Source organism: Bombina bombina, chromosome 8 (genome assembly GCF_027579735.1).
Source record: "Bombina bombina isolate aBomBom1 chromosome 8, aBomBom1.pri, whole genome shotgun sequence".
NCBI lineage: Eukaryota > Metazoa > Chordata > Amphibia > Anura > Bombinatoridae > Bombina > Bombina bombina.
The window spans coordinates 279,737,417-279,757,756 of record NC_069506.1 but is presented as its reverse complement, the minus strand read 5'-3'; the positions used below and the strand labels follow the sequence as shown (position 1 = coordinate 279,757,756).

The 20,340-nt window shown below is 42.6% G+C and overlaps 1 protein-coding gene and 1 pseudogene across 2 annotated transcripts in view; one reads left to right on the top strand and one right to left on the bottom strand.

The window, feature by feature from the left end:
• Positions 1–760, bottom strand: part of LOC128639007 (trichohyalin-like) — a 28,072-nt pseudogene extending 27,312 nt beyond the window's left edge.
• The window catches only part of CDON (cell adhesion associated, oncogene regulated), a 454,734-nt gene that overhangs the window by 355,856 nt on the left and 78,538 nt on the right, over positions 1–20,340 (top strand). For both annotated transcript variants that reach the window (XM_053691402.1, XM_053691401.1), the window contains 5 exons: positions 980–1,121; positions 5,981–6,256; positions 12,450–12,599; positions 15,714–15,851; positions 16,095–16,382. In XM_053691402.1, coding sequence (XP_053547377.1) covers positions 1,040–1,121; positions 5,981–6,256; positions 12,450–12,599; positions 15,714–15,851; positions 16,095–16,382 — 934 coding nt within the window. In that variant the 5' untranslated portion in view covers positions 980–1,039. The remainder of the gene's footprint in view (positions 1–979; positions 1,122–5,980; positions 6,257–12,449; positions 12,600–15,713; positions 15,852–16,094; positions 16,383–20,340) is intronic.

Here is a 20,340-nt window from a genome sequence, read left to right as displayed (position 1 = left end):
TGTCCCATCTTAAAGGAGTATTAAATATATTCCAGTGTGACTTCATCATGTGTCTCACCTGCTTCTCCTGTAAGTGGCCTCTGCTGCATCTTCTGCAGCCATCTTGTTCCCACAGAGTGTAACACGAGCGTAAACGCAGAGCATTAGTTTATATCTAGCGTCAATATTCTGTGGGTACATTGCAGTCACATAAAGGACACGCAGTAGGGAACATCTGATTTATTTTAATAAATAGTCTAACCCATATAGTTCACCCATGACCCACCCCAGGAGGCTGCCATAGTGACACGAGATCAGTTAACTAGGTGTTGTTTGTACTAAGGAAGGTAGAAGACTGCGCTGCACAAATATGGGATCATAATAAAACGGTACAGTAATCGAATTCCTTCTGCAGAACATTCATTAAATTAAATACTGGTGAAGCGCAATATATAAATATATCCAGGAAACATGGACATCTCTTGCACGCTTGCGCTGCTGCTATCCTTCATTGTCTCTGCCCGGTCCTGCATTGGCTCTGCTTTCCACCTGCTCCTGCATTGGCTCTGCTTTCCACCTATTCCTGCATTGGCTCCGACTCCCCACCTGCCCCTCCATTGGCTCCCCCTCCCACCTGCTCCTCCATTTGCCCTGCCTCCCCTTGCTCCTGCATTGGTCCGCCTTCCATTTGCTCCTGCATTGGCCTTGCCTCCCCTTGCTCCTGCTTTGGTTGCCTTTGACCTGCTCCTCCATTGGCTCCACCTCCCACCTGCTCCTGCATTGGCCCGCCCCTCCTGTAGATGAACCACAGAGTTTTGCTACCTATAGATGCCACGGTTAATTGTCCTGGGAAGGTTTTATCAGGTTTCTGAGGAGAGGGAGGGGTTCTGTATGAGAGCTTTAGATTTGCACAAGATAATTGTCTTAATTGTTACAAATACATTTTAAGGAGTCACATGTATTTTATTTGTTGTAATGTTCCTCTCTTGTTATTTTACAGAGTGCGTTGGCTGTTTATTCCCCTGGATACACCCATTGCATATACGACTAACCTAACGCTATGCATCCGGACCCCGGGCCCTGGCAGACAGCGACAGCACTTTGCATCTTGTTAATGATTCTGATCACAAGTGCCAGCCCAGGCAAGTCACTTTCTAACACAGGAAGACTTTCTCTAGATTATTTAAAGGGGCATATCACTAGAGCAGGACATTCCGTATCACTAGAGCAGGACATTCCGTATCACTAGAGCAGGACATTCCGTATCACTAGGGCAGGACATTCCGTATCACTAGGGCAGGACATTCCGTATCACTAGGGCAGGACATTCCGTATCACTAGGGCAGGACATTCCGTATCACTAGGGCAGGACATTCCGTATCACTAGGGCAGGACATTCCGTATCACTAGAGCAGGACATTCCGTATCACTAGAGCAGGACATTCCGTATCACTAGAGCAGGACATTCCGTATCACTAGAGCAGGACATTCCGTATCACTAGAGCAGGACATTCCGTATCACTAGAGCAGGACATTCCGTATCACTAGAGCAGGACATTCCGTATCACTAGAGCAGGACATTCCGCCTATCTGACACCTTTCTCAATGGGTTAACATCCAGCAAATTACGGACTAACAAACATATCGACCTTACCCCTTTTTATACCCCAGACGTGACAGTTCCTGTTTGCTGCAGCCAATCCGTATGCCTCACACGTAGTGTGTTGATCTCCAGCAGAGCCGCATGGCTAATTAGCTTATCCAATCATGTTCAATCGCAGGATCATGACATCACTGTTCACCACTTACGGCGTACACGTCACCAGCTCTATCTGATTGACTGCAGCAAAACAAGCTGATTCACTAAATTAAAGAAACAGCTCACTTTGATATAAATAGTGACTAATACCTAAAAATTACTTAAAAACTACTGCTATATTAGTAAACACAGGCATCAAGGCTTACTGACACCTTCAAGTCTCAGGGAGTATGGTAATCCCTCATGTCTGTATCACTAGAGCCTAGAGAAAATCCCACTCTGAACCTGATTTCATGCACTATAAATTAATCCTTTACTCTTACACCTCTGCCCTTTACTTAGCTAAGCAAACCTACTTCTCTTCTCTTATATCCACTTACTCCTCAAACCCTAAAAGACTCTTCTCCATTTTCAACTCTCTTCTCTACCCATCTGCACCACCCCCTTTATCTGCATTCAGTGCTCAAGACCTGGCTGACTACTTTTTCAGTAAAACACTTTCCATCTGAAGAAACATCCCAACACAAACCTACAATCTCCCAACTTCACTCCCAGTCACCCCCTCTGCCGCTCTCTGCATCCTCCTCCCAACCACTGAGAGTGAAGTGGCTTCCCTATTGTCTTCCTCACAACTTGACCCTATTCCTTTGCATCTAATACCTTTTCTGTCTTCCACCCTCACTCCGGCTCTTACCCACATATTCAACCTATCCCTTTCTTCCCAGGTCATTCCCTGCCTCCTTCAAACATGCAAAGGTCACCCCCATCCTCAAAAAAACTCTCCCTTGACCCTAACTCCTGCGAACTACTGCCCCATATCACTGCTCCCGCTAGCTTCAAAAATCCTTGAAAAACTAGTTTTCGATCGCCTAACCCACTTCCTGTACTCCAACTCACTGCTCAACCCCCTGCAATCTGGCTTCTGTCCCCAACACTCAACTGAGACTGCCCTCACCAAGGTTACTAGCGATGATCTTTCTGCTAAAAACAAAGGCTACTACTCTATACTCATCTTACTTGACCTCTCTGCTGCCTTTGACGCTGTTGACCATCCCCTTCTCCTACGGACTCTCAGCTTTCTTTGGGCTCTGACACTGCCCTCTCCTGGATTCACTATTATCTCTCTAATAGATCCTTCTCCGTCTCTTTTGCTGGTGGCTCCTCCTCTCCATTGCCTCTGTCTGTTGGAGTACCTCAAGGCTCTGTCCTGGGTCCTCTACTCTTCTCTATTTACACTTCTTTACTGGGTAAACTTATCAACAGCTATGGCTTCAGCTATCACCTCTATGCTGATGATACCCAGATCTACCTTTCCACCCCTGCACTCTCTCCTATCAATTCTCACATCAGCGACTGCTTATCTGGCATTTCCTCCTGGATGGCCTCTCACCACCTAAAAATAAAAATGGCCAAAACTGAACTACTTCTAATCCCCCCTCTAACTCTACTACAGTTTCTAATTTTTCCATTACTGTTGGCGGCACCACTATCTCCCCATCACCCCAAGTCCGCCGCCTCGTAGTCACACTTTACTCAAATCTGTCCTTCATTCCCCACATCCAACTGCTCTCTTCATCCTGCCGCAACCACATACGCAATATCTCAAAAATTAGTCCGTTTCTGAGTGACAAAACTACTAAACTGCTTATCCACTCCCTGGTAATATCCCGACTTGACTACTGCAATAACTTGCTAACTGGCCTCCCTCTCTCCCGCTTCTCTCCCCTTCAATCCATCCTCACTCATCAGCAAATATACTCTAGCCCGCCCCCTAAGATCCAACAATGACCTGCTCCTTGCGTCCTCTACCATCACCTCCTCTCATGCTAGACTACAGGACTTCTCTCGTGTGGCTCCAACCCTCTGGAACGCGCTTACTCGAGCCGTCAGACTCTCCCCTAACCTCTCCTCCTTTAAATGTCCCCTTAAAGACCTTTTTGTTCAGGGAAGCCTATCACCCAACTCATTAACAAATGAACTTCACTAACCAAACAGTTTCCCTCATCTCCCCACTAATATCATTCCCACCTTTGCAGTTCCCACAGGAAAATTTTGTCTTTTACTGTATTGTTTCTCCGTTGTACTTCTATCCTTGTACCCATGGACAGCGCTGCAGAATCTGTTGGCGCTTTATAAATAAATAATAATAAAATGTCAGTGCCCCATATTAGGGATAGCACAGTGTCAAGTCCAGGATTATCATTGGGCCACCATTTCCACTAAAGTAACTCAGTTAATTCATAAAAATAGACTGAATTCATTGACTGCAATTTACAGCCAGTTGTCAAGAATTCCTTTTCTTTTATTTTGGACTCTTCTACTCTGCTAAGGAGATTGAGTATGATTGAATGGCTTGGCGGTGAGGACATTTTGGTTACCATGGATGTTGACGGCTTATACACTGTTATTCCCCATGTTGAGGCAATACAGGCTGTCAGATCCATGGTAAGCTCCTCGTCTGCATATGCCGGTCCACCCATAGAGTTCCTGCTGGAATTGCTTTCATTTTGCTTAGAACGGAATTATTTTAAGTTTCAAAATGATTATTATTTGCAAACAGCAGGAACTGCTATGGGTTCCAACATGGCACCGGCATTGGCTAATCTTTATATGCTGTGGTATGAGACCTACGTTATGAAACCACAATTGTCATCTAATGTGAAATTCTACGTGAGATACATTGACAATGTGTTTCTGGTTTGGGGGTGTTCTGCTAGGGATTTGGAAGACTGGATTAATAATCTGAATAGCCTTAAATCTCCAATACGTTTCAAATTTGAGTAGCTTGGTCTCAATCCCCTTCTTGGATCTCAATATCTCTAAAGTGAAGCAGGATGATGGATATGCTTTTGGCACCTCGCTATACTCAAAGACAACCGATAGAAACTCATTACTAATGGCTAACAACTTTCACCCAGGGCATCAAAAGAGGAGTGTGATCTCCTCCCAACTCATGAGGGTGGCATGAAATAACACTCTGGATAGTACCAAGGCCAGCCAGGAAGTAGCTATGAAAGAAAAATTAAAACTGAGGGGCTACAGATGGAAGAACATTGAGGAAGCATCTGAGAAACTCAGGTCACAGACTCAAACTATGCTGCTGGATAGAGACAAGCTGAAAGAAAACCGAAAGAGGTGTTAAACTTCATTATCTCGTACACCCCCCTGCATAGGACATTGGAAAATTCCATTAAAAGTCATTGGGATATTGTGCGGTCAGATAAGTAATTGCCATTTAAATGAATGGAGGCACCAAGGGTGGTATATAGGAGAGCTCCAAATCTAAAAGACATGTTGGTCCACAATGACCTAATAAGATGCTATCAGAAGACATCCTGGTTAGATGGAAGAAGAAAATTGGGTTGCTATAAATGTGGTGACTGCACAACATGCAATAGTATGATTACGAGCCCTATATTCCATCATCCTTTCAATGGAAGACGCTACAAGATCAGGCATAGACTGACGTGCACAAGTAAATATGTGGTATATATACTATCCTGTCTGTGTTCTTTGGTGTACGTTGGGAAGACTATAATCTCATTCCGGGAGCGCATGGCAAACCATCGCTGTGCCATAAGGGAGGCAATAGAGAAGGGCACTTCAGACCAACCTGTGGCACGTCACTTTGTGCAGGCTGGACACACAGCGTGTATATATATATATATATATATATATATATATATATATATATATATATATATATATATATATATATAGGGAGGGGTGTGTTCAAGGTTTTTCCTATGATATTCACTGTAGCACGGACAGTTCCACTTAGTCATTTCAGGGGTGCCTAGCAGTTGGGAGAACATGAGCATTGTGATAACATAGATCACCCTTTACACATACATATATTTTGTCGTTTGGATTAACACTGCACCAGTTTTACACATAGGCTATTTTGTTTTTCATACATACTAGCAACAGTATTACTGATTCACTGATTGGCTACTGACTTGGTATAGCCCCTTTATTTTTGCACACGGTCTCCACAGATTGGTGACCGGACGGAGGGAGGGGCCTGCAGGCCATTATAAGTTTGTTCACTTGCACATTCATGTTGTCAGAAGAAGGGATGTTTGAGGTCCTGAAACGTTACTAATAAAGATTTTGTACACAGATATCTTAAGTCCAGTCAGCACTTAATTACTGATATATACTGTGCGTATATATAAACATTTATTATCATGTACTCAGATCATCAGTACTAATTTTTTGTAATCCCGTTTTGTTTTTCAGAAGGAACACCTCGTTTAATATCTGAGCCCATTTCCACTGTTCAGAAGCCCGGAGGCGCTGTAACTCTGATTTGTTCTGTTGAGCCACGGGAAGCCCACATCAGCTGGTTGTTAAATGGCAACTTACTGGACACAACACTCATCTCGAGCATAGAGGTTCAAGCAGGGCAGCTAACAATCCCATCTCTGGGCCCCACACAAGCCGGCTGGTACCAATGTATTGCCAACACTAGCAGAGGGGCCATTATTAGCAACCGTGCAATCGTGTCACTAGCTAGTAAGTATTTGTCCTTGTCGGCTATCTTCTCGTGCTACAAAATCTTTTATAGTAAGAAAGTTTAGCCATAGCTATAGCCAAACCATTAAACCAGATATTGCACATATTGCGATTACTCAGAGTCGCCTCTGGTGCCTTTTTGTATACCATTAAAGTTCATTTGGTATTTGTTGGCATGTTTGAAGTTAATGAGATAAATATAGTGTTTTTTTGTGCGCATTAGAAGTAGTTATGAAAAATATTGCACTTTTAGTGTTTTTAACAGAAATTATGCAATTGGTGAAACATACTGTAAGGGAATACAGGAGTGTGTGGCGTATGTATAATGTTATACTGATAGGGTGTTTGGTGCATGTAGCAGACATCCAGTAGAGGCGGTAATGACACATACTGTAAGGGAATACAGGAGTGCCTTGGGTATGTATAAGGTTATACTGATAGGGTGTTTGGTGCATGTAGCAGATATCCAGTAGAGGCGGTAATGACACATACTGTAAGGGAATACAGGAGTGCCTGGGGTATGTATAAGGTTATACTGATAGGGTGTTTAGTGCATGTAACAGACATCCAGTAGAGGAGGTAATGACACATACTGTAAGGGAATACAGGAGTGCCTGGGATATGTATAAGGTTATACTGATAGGGTGTTTGGTGCATGTAGCAGACATCCAGTAGAGGCGGTAATGACACATACAGTAAGGGAATACAGGACTGCCTGGGGTATGTATAAGGTTATACTGATAGGGTGTTTGGTGCATGTAACAGACATCCAGTAGAGGAGGTAATGACACATAGTGTAAGGGAATACAGGAGTGCCTGGGGTATGTTTAAGGTTATACTGATAGGGTGTATAGTGCATGTAACAGACATCCAGTAGAGGAGGTAATGACACATAGTGTAAGGGAATACAGGAGTGCCTGGGGTATGTATAAGGTTATGCTGATAGGGTGTTTAGTGCATGTAGCAGACATCCAGTAGAGGCGGTAATGACACATAGTGTAAGGGAATACAGGAGTACCTGGGGTATGTATAAGGTTATACTGATAGGGTGTTTGGTGCATGTAGCAGACATCCAGTAGAGGCGGTAATGACACATACTGTAAAGGAATACAGGACCCTGGGGTATGTATAAGGTTATATTGATGGGGTGTTTGGTGCATGTAACAATCATTCAGTAGAGGCGGTAATGACACATAGTGTAAGGGAATACAGGAGTGCTTGGGATATGTATAAGGTTATACTGATAGGGTGTTTGGTGCATGTAACAGGTATCCAGTAGAGGCGATAATGACACATACTGTAAGGGAACACAGGAGTGCCTGGGGTATGTATAAGGTTATACTGATAGGGTGATTGGTGCATGTAGCAGATATCCAGTAGAGGCGGTAATGACACATACTGTAAGGGAATGCAGGAGTACCTGGGGTATGTATAAGGTTATACTGACAGGGTGTTTAGTGCATGTAGCAGACATCCAGTAGAGGCGGTAATGACACATACTGTAAGGGAATGCAGGAGTACCTGGGGTATGTATAAGGTTATACTGATAGGGTGTTTGGTGCATGTAGCAGACATCCAGTAGAGGCGGTAATGACACATACTGTAAGGGAATACGGTAGTGCCTGGGATATGTATAAGGTTATACTGATAGGGTGTTTGGTGCATGTAACAGATATCCAGTAGAGGTGGTAATGACACATACTGTAAGGGAATACAGGAGTACCTGGGGTATGTATAAGGTTATGCTGATAGGGTGTTTGGTGCATGTAGCAGACATCCAGTAGAGGAGGTAATGACACATAGTGTAAGGGAATACAGGAGTACCTGGGGTAAGTATAAGGTTATACTGATAGGGTGTTTGGTGCATGTAGCAGATATCCTGTAGAGGTGGTAATGATACATACAGTAAGGGAATACAGGAGTACCTGGGGTATATATAAGGTTATACTGATAGGGTGTTTGGTGCATGGATCAGACATCCAGTAGAGGCGGTAATGACACATACTGTAAGGGAATACAGGAGTGCCTGGGGTATGTATAAGGTTATACTGATAGGGTGTTTGGTGCATGTAGCAGATATCCTGTAGAGGAGGTAATGACACATACTGTAAGGGAATACAGGAATGCCTGGGGTATGTATAAGGTTATACTGATAGGGTGATTGGTGCATGTAGCAGATATCCAGTAGAGGCGGTAATGACACATACTGTAAAGGAATACAGGACTGCCTGGGGTATGTATAAGGTTATACTGATAGGGTGTTTGGTGCATGTAGCAGACATCCAGTAGAGGCGGTAATGACACATACAGTAAGGGAATACAGGACTGCCTGGGGTATGTATAAGGTTATACTGATAGGGTGTTTGGTGCATGTAGCAGACATCCAGTAGAGGCGGTAATTACACATACAGTAAGGGAATACAGGAGTGCCTGGGGTATGTATAAGGTTATACTGATACGGTGTTTGGTGCATGTAACAGACATCCAGTAGAGGAGGTAATGACACATACTGTAAGGGAATACAGGAGTGCCTGGGGTATGTATAAGGTTATACTGATAGGGTGGTTAGTGCATGTAGCAGACATCCAGTAGAGGAGGTAATGACACATAGTGTAAGGGAATACAGGAGTGTGTGGCGTATGTATAATGTTATACTGATAGGGTGTTTGGTGCATGTAGCAGACATCCAGTAGAGGCGGTAATGACACATACTGTAAGGGAATACAGGAGTGCCTGGGGTGTGTATAAGGTTATACTGACAGGGTGTTTGGTGCATGTAGCAGATATCCAGTAGAGACAGTAATGACACATACTGTTAAGGAATACAGGAGTGCCTGTGATATGTATAAGGTTATATTGATGGGGTGTTTGGTGCATGGAGCAGACATTAAGTAGAGGCGGTAATGACACATACTGTTAAGGAATACTGGAGTGCCTGGGGTATGTATAAGGTTATACTGATAGGGTGTTTGGTGCATGGAGCAGACATTAAGTAGAGGCGGTAATGACACATACTATAAGGGAATACAGGAGTACCTGGGGTATGTATAAGGTTATACTGATAGGGTGTTTGGTGCATGTAGCAGACATCCAGTAGAGGCGGTAATGACACATAGTGTAAGGAAATACTGGAGTGCCTGGGGTATGTATAATGTTATACTGATAGGGTGTTTGGTGCATGGAGGAGACATTAAGTAGAGGCGGTAATGATACATACTGTAAGGGAATACAGGAGTGCCTGCGGTATGTATAAGGTTATACTGATAGGGTGTTTGGTGCATGTAGCAGATATCCTGTAGAGGAGGTAATAACACATACAGTAAGGGAATACAGGACTGCCTGGGATATGTATAAGGTTATACTGATAGGGTGTTTGGTGCATGTAGCAGACATCCAGTAGAGGCGGTAATGACACATACAGTAAGGGAATACAGGAGTGCCTGGGGTATGTATAAGGTTATACTGATAGGGTGATTGGTGCATGTAGCAGACATCCAGTAGAGGCGGTAATGACACATACTGTAAAGGAATACAGGACTGCCTGGGGTATGTATAAGGTTATACTGATAGGGTGTTTGGTGCATGTAGCAGACATCCAGTAGAGGCGGTAATGACACATACAGTAAGGGAATACAGGACTGCCTGGGGTATGTATAAGGTTATACTGATAAGGTGTTTGGTGCATGTAACAGACATCCAGTAGAGGAGGTAATGACACATACTGTAAGGGAATACAGGAGTGCCTGGGGTATGTATAAGGTTATACTGATAGGGTGGTTAGTGCATGTAGCAGACATCCAGTAGAGGAGGTAATGACACATACTGTAAGGGAATACAGGAGTGCCTGGGGTATGTATATATGGTTATACTGATAGGGTGTTTGGTGCATGTAGCAGACATCCAGTAGAGGTGGTAATGACACATACTGTAAAGGAATACAGGAGTGCCTGGGGTATGTATATATGGTTATACTGATAGGGTGTTTGGTGCATGTAGCAGACATCCAGTAGAGGTGGTAATGACACATACTGTAAAGGAATACAGGAATGTCTGGGGTATGTATGAGGTTATACTGATAGGGTGTTTGGTGCATGTAGCAGACATCCAGTAGAGTCGGTAATGACACATACTATAAGGGAATACAGGAGTGCCTGGGGTATGTATAAGGTTATACTGATAGGGTGTTTGGTGCATGTAACAGACATCCAGTAGAGGCGGTAATGACACATACTGTAAGGGAATACAGGAGTGCCTGGGGTGTGTATAAGGTTATACTGACAGGGTGTTAGCTGCATGTAGCAGATATCCAGTAGAGACAGTAATGACACATACTGTTAAGGAATACAGGAGTGCCTGTGGTATGTATAAGGTTATATTGATGGGGTGTTTGGTGCATGGAGGAGACATTAAGTAGAGGCGGTAATGACACATACTGTTAAGGAATACTGGAGTGCCTGGGGTATGTATAAGGTTATACTGATAGGGTGTTTGATGCATGGAGCAGACATCAAGTAGAGTCGGTAATGACACATACTATAAGGGAATACAGGAGTACCTGGGGTATGTATAAGGTTATACTGATAGGGTGTTTGGTGCATGTAGCAGACATCCAGTAGAGGCGGTAATGACACATAGTGTAAGGAAATACTGGAGTGCCTGGGGTATGTATAATGTTATACTGATAGGGTGTTTGGTGCATGGAGGAGACATTAAGTAGAGGCGGTAATGACACATACTGTAAGGGAATACAGGAGAGCCTGGGGTATGTATATGGTTATACTGATAGGGTGTTTGGTGCATGGAGGAGACATCCAGTAGAGGCGGTAATGACACATACTGTTAAGGAATACTGGAGTGCCTGGGGTATGTATAATGTTATACTGATAGGGTGTTTGGTATATGCAGCAGACATCCAGTAGAGGTGTAACCTGCCATTTCCGTTAACAGACGTTATTATTAAACAAGTTGTAAAGAATATAAAATCTCATGACTTGCTCCCTCTGTGGATGTCATTTTATTGTTTGTTTTCTTTGGGTCTCAGCTGATGCTGCCAATAAGACTACTCGCTTTTTTGGCACCAGTGACGCCATATGTGATGTAAAATAAACAAAACATGAAAATGCTCGACACGTGTGACGACAGGTGGGGATCACAGACACATAACATCTACAAATGTTAAGCGGACGATAGTAGGTTCAGTGTTTGACGTGACACGTGTAATGCTGCAGTACTCGCACGCACCTTGTCACATGGGCAGACTGTATTAGTGTTTGTATGAGTAGGGTGTGTCACATCTGAGAGGTGGCAAATAAATAAAATTAGTAACAGGCGGCTCCCACTCCTTAACTCCCCCCCCCAGTACACACAAGCCGCCCTCTCTGTTACGTTGTTAGAATAACTGTGAAAACTTAATGCCAGAAATAGCATGTTTGCTGTGTATAATGACGCTGCTGTCACCACAGCAAAAGGCAGCTTGTGAATACAGTTGTGGGTTTGTTCTGGGCTTTACTGAGAGACATTTCTGGGCCCTCTGTGGCTGATTGGCTGCAGATGGGGGAGCTGCTGGAAAAAAAATAATTGTAAGCAAATATGTCTGTACAGTTGTTTTTAAAGGGACGTTCATGTTTTTCTTTAGTTTTTTTAAAAACTAACATTTTTGTGCTGTGAAATAAAATCCTTTTCTTTAATGTTTGTGGGATAAGCGACTGTCAACCAGTAATAAAATGGGAGATGTCTTTATTAGTCTATCATCAGTTTTGCACAAACATCTACTTCCTGTGAATTTCAGTATCGATTTACACAACACCATTTGTTCTACCATATGTAGATATGCTCTGTCATGTTCCCGAGTCTGCACCAGTAGCTCACGGCAGATACTACATTGTCTGAAATATATATATATACACAGTGTGTGTGTATGTATATGTGTGTGTGTGTATATATATATATATATATATATATACACTGATCAATATGATAATGAGTTTGTAATCAGCTGGCGTATCCTTCTGCTACTCCCGTGGGTTCCTGTTTGGGGTGAATGGTTTATGACGGTTCTGATGAATATCAGAATTCAGTGTGTATACTTCAGGATCATTAGTAAGTGATGGCGCTGGGCTCCTCTAGGGCAGAGCACACTGTAATGTTCCTCACTGTCACCTCTGTTACTAATTTGTACTTCTGTGTCCTGCAGATCTGGAAGACTCTGACACGTCAGCACGGCTCACTGTAACCGCAGAGGATGGCAGCAGTGCGTTTATTAATTGTCACATACCGCACAGTAACCCTAAGGCGCGAGTCCGGTACAGAGTGAGGAATTTGTTCTGGCTGGAGGAATCTACAGGTTGGTACCGCAGGGGCTAGGTGCTTCAAGTGCCCACAGCCTCTGTTTTCTGCTACTTTTTCTTTCAGCGCTAACGGAATGGAACCATTTTTTTTTATATATGAGACATAAATCTACATTGTGTACTAAATGTTATCTCATTAAATAAAGTAGAATTGCACAGTAAAAAGACAGAAGAATAGAAAATTCAGTGTGCAGCACATCTCACCTCCTCCCCCCAGTGCAGCACAGCTCACCTCCTCCCCCCAGTGCAGCACAGCTCACCTCCTCCCCCCAGTGCAGCACAGCTCACCTCCTCCCCCCAGTGCAGCACAGCTCACCTCCTCCCCCCAGTGCAGCACAGCTCACCTCCTCCCCCCAGTGCAGCACAGCTCACCTCCTCCCCCCAGTGCAGCACAGCTCACCTCCTCCCACCAGTGCAGCACAGCTCACCTCCTCCCCCCAGTGCAGCACAGCTCACCTCCTCCCTCCAGTGCAGCACAGCTCACCTCCTCCCCCCAGTGCAGCACAGCTCACCTCCTCCCCCCAGTGCAGCACAGCTCACCTCCTCCCTCCTGTGCAGCACATCTCACCTCCTCCCCCCAGTGCAGCACATCTAAAGCCCCTCAGTGCAGCACATCTAAAGCCCCTCAGTGCAGCACATCTAAAGCCCCTCAGTGCAGCACATCTAAAGCCCCTCAGTGCAGCACATCTAAAGCCCCTCAGTGCAGCACATCTAAAGCCCCTCAGTGCAGCACATCTAAAGCCCCTCAGTGCAGCACATCTAAAGCCCCTCAGTGCAGCACATCTAAAGCCCCTCAGTGCAGCACATCTAAAGCCCCTCAGTGCAGCACATCTAAAGCCCCTCAGTGCAGCACATCTAAAGCCCCTCAGTGCAGCACATCTAAAGCCCCTCAGTGCAGCACATCTAAAGCCCCTCAGTGCAGCACATCTAAAGCCCCTCAGTGCAGCACATCTCATCTCCCCCTGATTATCCAGGTAACAAAAAGATTACAAACCTCAGAGTCTGCCTGTGATTAACCCCTTAAATAATCATCTGTGCTCTTGGGCCCTGTCATGAGATGCAGGACACAGCATAGAAGGTACAACGCTATTTTATTGCAGAGCATAGATGTATACAGACTGCACGATACATCCGATTTAGTAACTGCGACATAGACTAGAACGGCTATAGGCCACGCCCCCATTCAGTGACGTCCCACTCTCATCACAGGCCTGAATCTATAAAGCTCTCTGGGCTGGAGAGTATCTATAAAATGAGGTCACTCAGGGGTTGTTTGTGCCTGTGGTTCTCATCAAGAGGAGGTGACTTTTTTTTTTTTATTAAAGGGACAGTATACACCAATTTTCATATAACTGCATGTAATGGACACTACTATAAAGAATATGCACAGATACTGATATAAAAATCCAGTATAAAACCGTTTAAAAACTTACTTAGAAGCTTCCAGTTTAGCTCTGTTTAAAAGGTTACTGGAACACCCACTGCAAGTGGGAAATATCAGACACTCCTAACCTCCCCCTTCCTTTGCATATGAAAAGACCCTTTACACAAACGGAAGCAAGCTGGAGTAGGTATACGTTGGTAATCTCCTAAAACTTTGGGGCTTGGTTAGGAGTCTGAAAATCAGAGCAATGTTATTTAAAAATGAGCAAAACTATCAATTTAAAAAAAAAAAAACTGTATGGGCTATATAAATAGATCTACTAAACATTTGAAAAATCTAGTGTATAATGTCCCTTTAAGGAGAGATATTAATTTTACAATACAGGGCTCAGTAAAATAAGCTGATGATTTTTCTCCTGGTCAGTTGTTGAGAATCACTGCGCTACTGCTGTGTGAGACACATTAATATCTCATTGTCTCTTGCTCATGCAGATTCTGCCCCAGTCACACCTTCTTGCCTCTTATGTAGTTTACATGGTGACATTGCATTCAGTTACACAACAATATGTGTGACACATCCAGTAGCTGCTGCAGCCCAGCGTCGCCTGGTGAAGAATGTCTATAAAGTTATTTTAAGTGGTTTTAACTAGAGCAACATCATATAAAGATTAGATCTGAGACCACACAGACACCGGCCACAGGAATGAATGGTTTTCCTGTTATTGAGGCCTGTGGTGCGCAGCACGACACGTTATTGTACGAGGGAGACAACAATCACTATCAATATGTCTTTATTTCTCCTGGCTGAAACATTTCAGTGACTCATCGTCCTTTTTATGAGACCAGTTCTGTGTTTCATGACACATGTAACCTTGTGACTATGCGCAGGGGGAGGAGCCCTGAAAATCTCACGTGTGCATGGGATCACACAAGGAAGAGGGACTGTCTATGGTCATCAGGTCTAGTTGCAGAGCCACGTGCAGGTGAAATTTGTGATTTTAAGAGACATTTCTATTTACTTTCATTTAGCACATTCACTCCATTTTATTGGTATCCTTTGTTTAAAAGCTCATCAACAGCAATGTACGACTGGGGCTACACATATATGCTTCTTGTCATTGGTTCCCAGTAGTTCTCTGGAGCTGAGGCTCTGCAGGAGTTAAACACACGGTTATATGCAGTCAACAGAGCGATAACATGATTTAATACATTACTGCATTTTATGTCTCTCTAAGTCACTTTACTTTTGTTACCTGTGCTTTGCCCACTCTCCTAAAGAGGTTGGGATGCACAGTAAGTGACCCTGCTACATGGTCGTTGCTTAAATCAACACACAAATGCATTTGGCCGCAGCAAAGGAAACCCTTTAACATCCTCAAGATGCTTTGCACAGTACCTGTACCCATGTGACATAACCATATCCATGTGACAGTACCCATACCCATGTGACCATGACCATACCCATGTGGACAATACCAGTACCCATACCCATGTGGACAGTACCCATGTGACCGTACCCATGTGACAGTGACTGTACCCATACCCATGTGACTGTACCCATACAAATGTGTCAGTGCCCATACCCATGTGACAGGGTCTGGGGTGTTAGATAAATTAAGCGTAATGTAACCTAAATGTTTTCAGTTTATTTCTGTTCTGCACGAGGATCTGTGTCTAGTTGGGACACGTACAAATGCTAAATGCCGTCTTCGCTTGTTTCTTTCTAGACAAGTTTATCATCCTCCCATCCGGTAACCTGCAGATTGTTAACGTATCATCTAACGACCAGGGAACATATAAATGCGAAGCGATAAATCCACTAACTCACACAGGAAGAAAGACCCAGCACAGACTGACAGTTAGACGTGAGTATTTCTTATTTCAGGGTTTTCATCTGCAACATTGTTGTTTTTTTGTTATTTTTTTTTTTTGTGGTTCTAGATTATTTAACCCCATGGCCGCCATAGTATTGCATTGCTGCCTTTTCTGGCAGACAAGGGGTCAACATGGTGCAGTATGAAATTGTGTTTCTGTCAGTGACATGAGTGTTTGAATAGCTGAGCTTTATGGCTTAGTGGTAATGTGGTTGCTTATTTCTTTTGTTCCAGCTTCTTCTCACAATGACTCCTACATCATACTCCCTACCGTGTCTCAGACACACTCTGTGCACCTACATGAGCCTGTTTCCCTAGAGTGTGTGGTTGTGGGGCCTGGAATTCCTCGTGTCCGTTGGTACAAAGACGGTCAGGATGTCCGATTGCTGGGGCGACGGAAATTGTTACACACACACCTTGTAATTGATAAAGTGGAAAGAGCAGATGCAGGAAACTATTCCTGTGTACTAGAGAACGATACCAGAGGCCTGCGCCGCGTCAACTACACCGTTATTGTTCTAGGTGAGACACAAATGTTTGTGTAATGGCGAATGAGTGGGTAATATTTACTGGGTGGTCAGTAAGTACAGCTGCCTTGTGCTTTAGCATGTGCAGGTTAATCAGATTCTGATTCATATAAAACTTGTTAGTCACCAGAATCCATAGCAGCCAGTCATATCATTTTAGGCACTTTGGAATAACTTTATATAGTGTATGTAAGCGCTATGACCAGTAGCCCTGGCTCCCGACCTCTGGATTTGTCAGGCTGTAAGTTAAATAGTCCCTGCAATGTCGCTGACAGTCATGTGAATGAATAGTAAGACTGGCAGAGGTTGGTTTTCCTGTAACCTTGATGTTAGAGCGTTCACGTGACTTGGGCCCTTTATGGCAGCAGTGCACAAGACAAATGCACGCTCCTGAGTCTACTTCAGTATGCTAGAATGGAAAAAAATTAGACCAAGAGGCAGACGTAATTTTACATCAGAAGGAAATGGGAAGATTTATACAAATAACTTGTATCTGAGTCAAACTGATCTGATAGTTTGCTCCTGTGCAGCACGTCACACTAAATATGTATCAGGTAGCGGCAGCTGATAGTTTACTCCTGTGGAGCACGTCACACTATTATGTATCAGGTAGTGCCAGCTGATAGTTTACTCCTGTGCAACACATCATACTATTATGTATCAGGTAGTGCCAGCTGATAGTTTACTTCTGTGCAGCACGTCACACTATTATGTATCAGCTGAGCCTTAGAGCATATTAATGACAAAACAGCCAGTTAGAGGAGGTGCCTAACAGACAGGAAAATTTAGAGTATTTCATAACATCATACTGAGAAAGTGATGTCATATAGTATAGCAAATAATTTACAGCACAATGTGGGGATTTGTTATTGATAAATGTAGCAGTTAGTGGGGACACCCTGGGTATGTAGTTGCAGTGTCAGGTCCCCCTGTGAGCAGAGGATGCATCAAATTATTTATTCTGTTAACTTGACATGGTTTATTTTATGTGAGAATATTATATCTTAATGTGAATCCATGAAAAGTGATGCGCGTTTGCAAAACCTATTATTGCACTTTTCATTGTTTGTTGATAAATCTGGTAACTTGTATGTTACAGACCAAGCGCTTTACTTGCTGCTAATACATCACTAAACAGAATGCAAATACCAGAGATGGCTGCCAGCACCAATTAGATTTTATTGCAGGTCTCACAAGGTGTAGCCCGGAGCATTCCTGGAATAGCAGAGAGACAGCTGCAGTGTTGGTGTGACGTGCACGGGGCGTGTGCTGAGGTGTGACCGTAACTCTAGTATGTGAGGGCTCATAGGGTCACCGTGAGGCGTAGTTATAAGTTCAGCAGCAACATTAACATTATAGGAGCCTATCACCCCATACACAGGGAACCATACAAAAGAGAGGCTTTCCCAAAGGGTTTCACTGGGTGACAGAGAAAGGAATTATACACCCAGCAAATGCTTCTAGACCAAAAAACCATCTAACAGTGTGTATTCTAGACCATAAAACCATCTAACAGTGTATATTCTAGACCATAAAACCATCTAACAGTGTATATTCACTAACTGTCACTTCTAAACCATAAAACCATCTAACAGTATATATTCACTAACTGTCACTTCTAGACCATAAAACCATCTAACAGTGTATATTCTAGACCATAAAACCATCTAACAGTGTATATTCACTAACTGTCACTTCTAGACCAAAAAACCATCTAACAGTGTATATTCAGTATCTGTCACTTCTAGACCATAAAACCATCTAACAGTGTATATTCACTAACTGTCACTTCTAGACCATAAAACCATCTAACAGTGTATATTCACTAACTGTCACTTCTAGACCATAAAACCATCTAACAGTGTATATTCACTAACTGTCACTTCTAGACCATAAAACCATCTAACAGTGTATATTCACTAACTGTCACTTCTAGACCATAAAACCATCTAACAGTGTATATTCACTAACTGTCGCTTCTAGACCATAAAACCATCTAACAGTGTATATTCACTAACTGTCACTTCTAGACCATAAAACCATCTAACAGTGTATATTCACTAACTGTCACTTCTAGACCATAAAACCATCTAACAGTGTATATTCACTAACTGTCACTTCTAGACCAAAAAAACATCTAACAGTGTATATTCTAGACCATAAAACCATCTAACAGTGTATATTCGCTAACTGTCACGTCTAGACCATAAAACCATCTAACAGTGTATATTCACTAACTGTCACTTCTAGACCATAAAACCATCTAACGGTGTATATTCTAGACCATAAAACCATCTAACGGTGTATATTCTAGACCATAAAACCATCTAACAGTGTATATTCACTATCTGTCGCTTCTAGACCATAAAACCATCTAACAGTGTATATTCACTAACTGTCACTTCTAGACCATAAAACCATCTAACAGTGTATATTCTAGACCATAAAACCATCTAACAGTGTATATTCTAGACCATAAAACCATCTAACAGTGTATATTCACTATCTGTTGCTTCTAGACCATAAAACCATCTAACAGTGTATATTCACTAACTGTCGCTTCTAGACCATAAAACCATCTAACAGTGTATATTCACTAACTGTCGCTTCTAGACCATAAAACCATCTAACAGTGTATATTCACTAACTGTCGCTTCTAGACCATAAAACCATCTAACAGTGTATATTCACTAACTGTCGCTTCTAGACCATAAAACCATCTAACAGTGTATGTTCACTAACTGTCGCTTCTAGACCATAAAACCATCTAACAGTGTATATTCACTAACTGTCGCTTCTAGACCATAAAACCATCTAACAGTGTATATTCGCTAACTGTCACTTCTAGACCATAAAACCATCTAACAGTGTATATTCACTAACTGTCGCTTCTAGACCATAAAACCATCTAACAGTGTATATTCACTAACTGTCGCTTCTAGACCATAAAACCATCTAACAGTGTATATTCGCTAACTGTCACTTCTAGACCATAAAACCATCTAACAGTGTATATTCTAGACCATAAAACCATCTAACAGTGTATATTCACTAACTGTCACTTCTAGACCAAAAAACCATCTAACAGTGTATATTCAGTATCTGTCACTTCTAGACCATAAAACCATCTAACAGTGTATATTCACTAACTGTCACTTCTAGACCATAAAACCATCTAACAGTGTATATTCACTAACTGTCACTTCTAGACCATAAAACCATCTAACAGTGTATATTCACTAACTGTCACTTCTAGACCATAAAACCATCTAACAGTGTATATTCACTAACTGTCACTTCTAGACCATAAAACCATCTAACAGTGTATATTCACTAACTGTCACTTCTAGACCATAAAACCATCTAACAGTGTATATTCACTAACTGTCACTTCTAGACCATAAAACCATCTAACAGTATATATTCACTAACTGTCACTTCTAGACCATAAAACCATCTAACAGTGTATATTCACTAACTGTCACTTCTAGACCATAAAACCATCTAACAGTGTATATTCACTAACTGTCACTTCTAGACCATAAAACCATCTAACAGTGTATATTCACTAACTGTCACTTCTAGACCAAAAAAACATCTAACAGTGTATATTCTAGACCATAAAACCATCTAACAGTGTATATTCACTAACTGTCGCTTCTAGACCATAAAACCATCTAACAGTGTATATTCACTAACTGTCGCTTCTAGACCATAAAACCATCTAACAGTGTATATTCACTAACTGTCGCTTCTAGACCATAAAACCATCTAACAGTGTATATTCACTAACTGTCACTTCTAGACCATAAAACCATCTAACAGTGTATATTCACTAACTGTCACTTCTAGACCAAAAAAACATCTAACAGTGTATATTCTAGACCATAAAACCATCTAACAGTGTATATTCACTAACTGTCGCTTCTAGACCATAAAACCATCTAACAGTG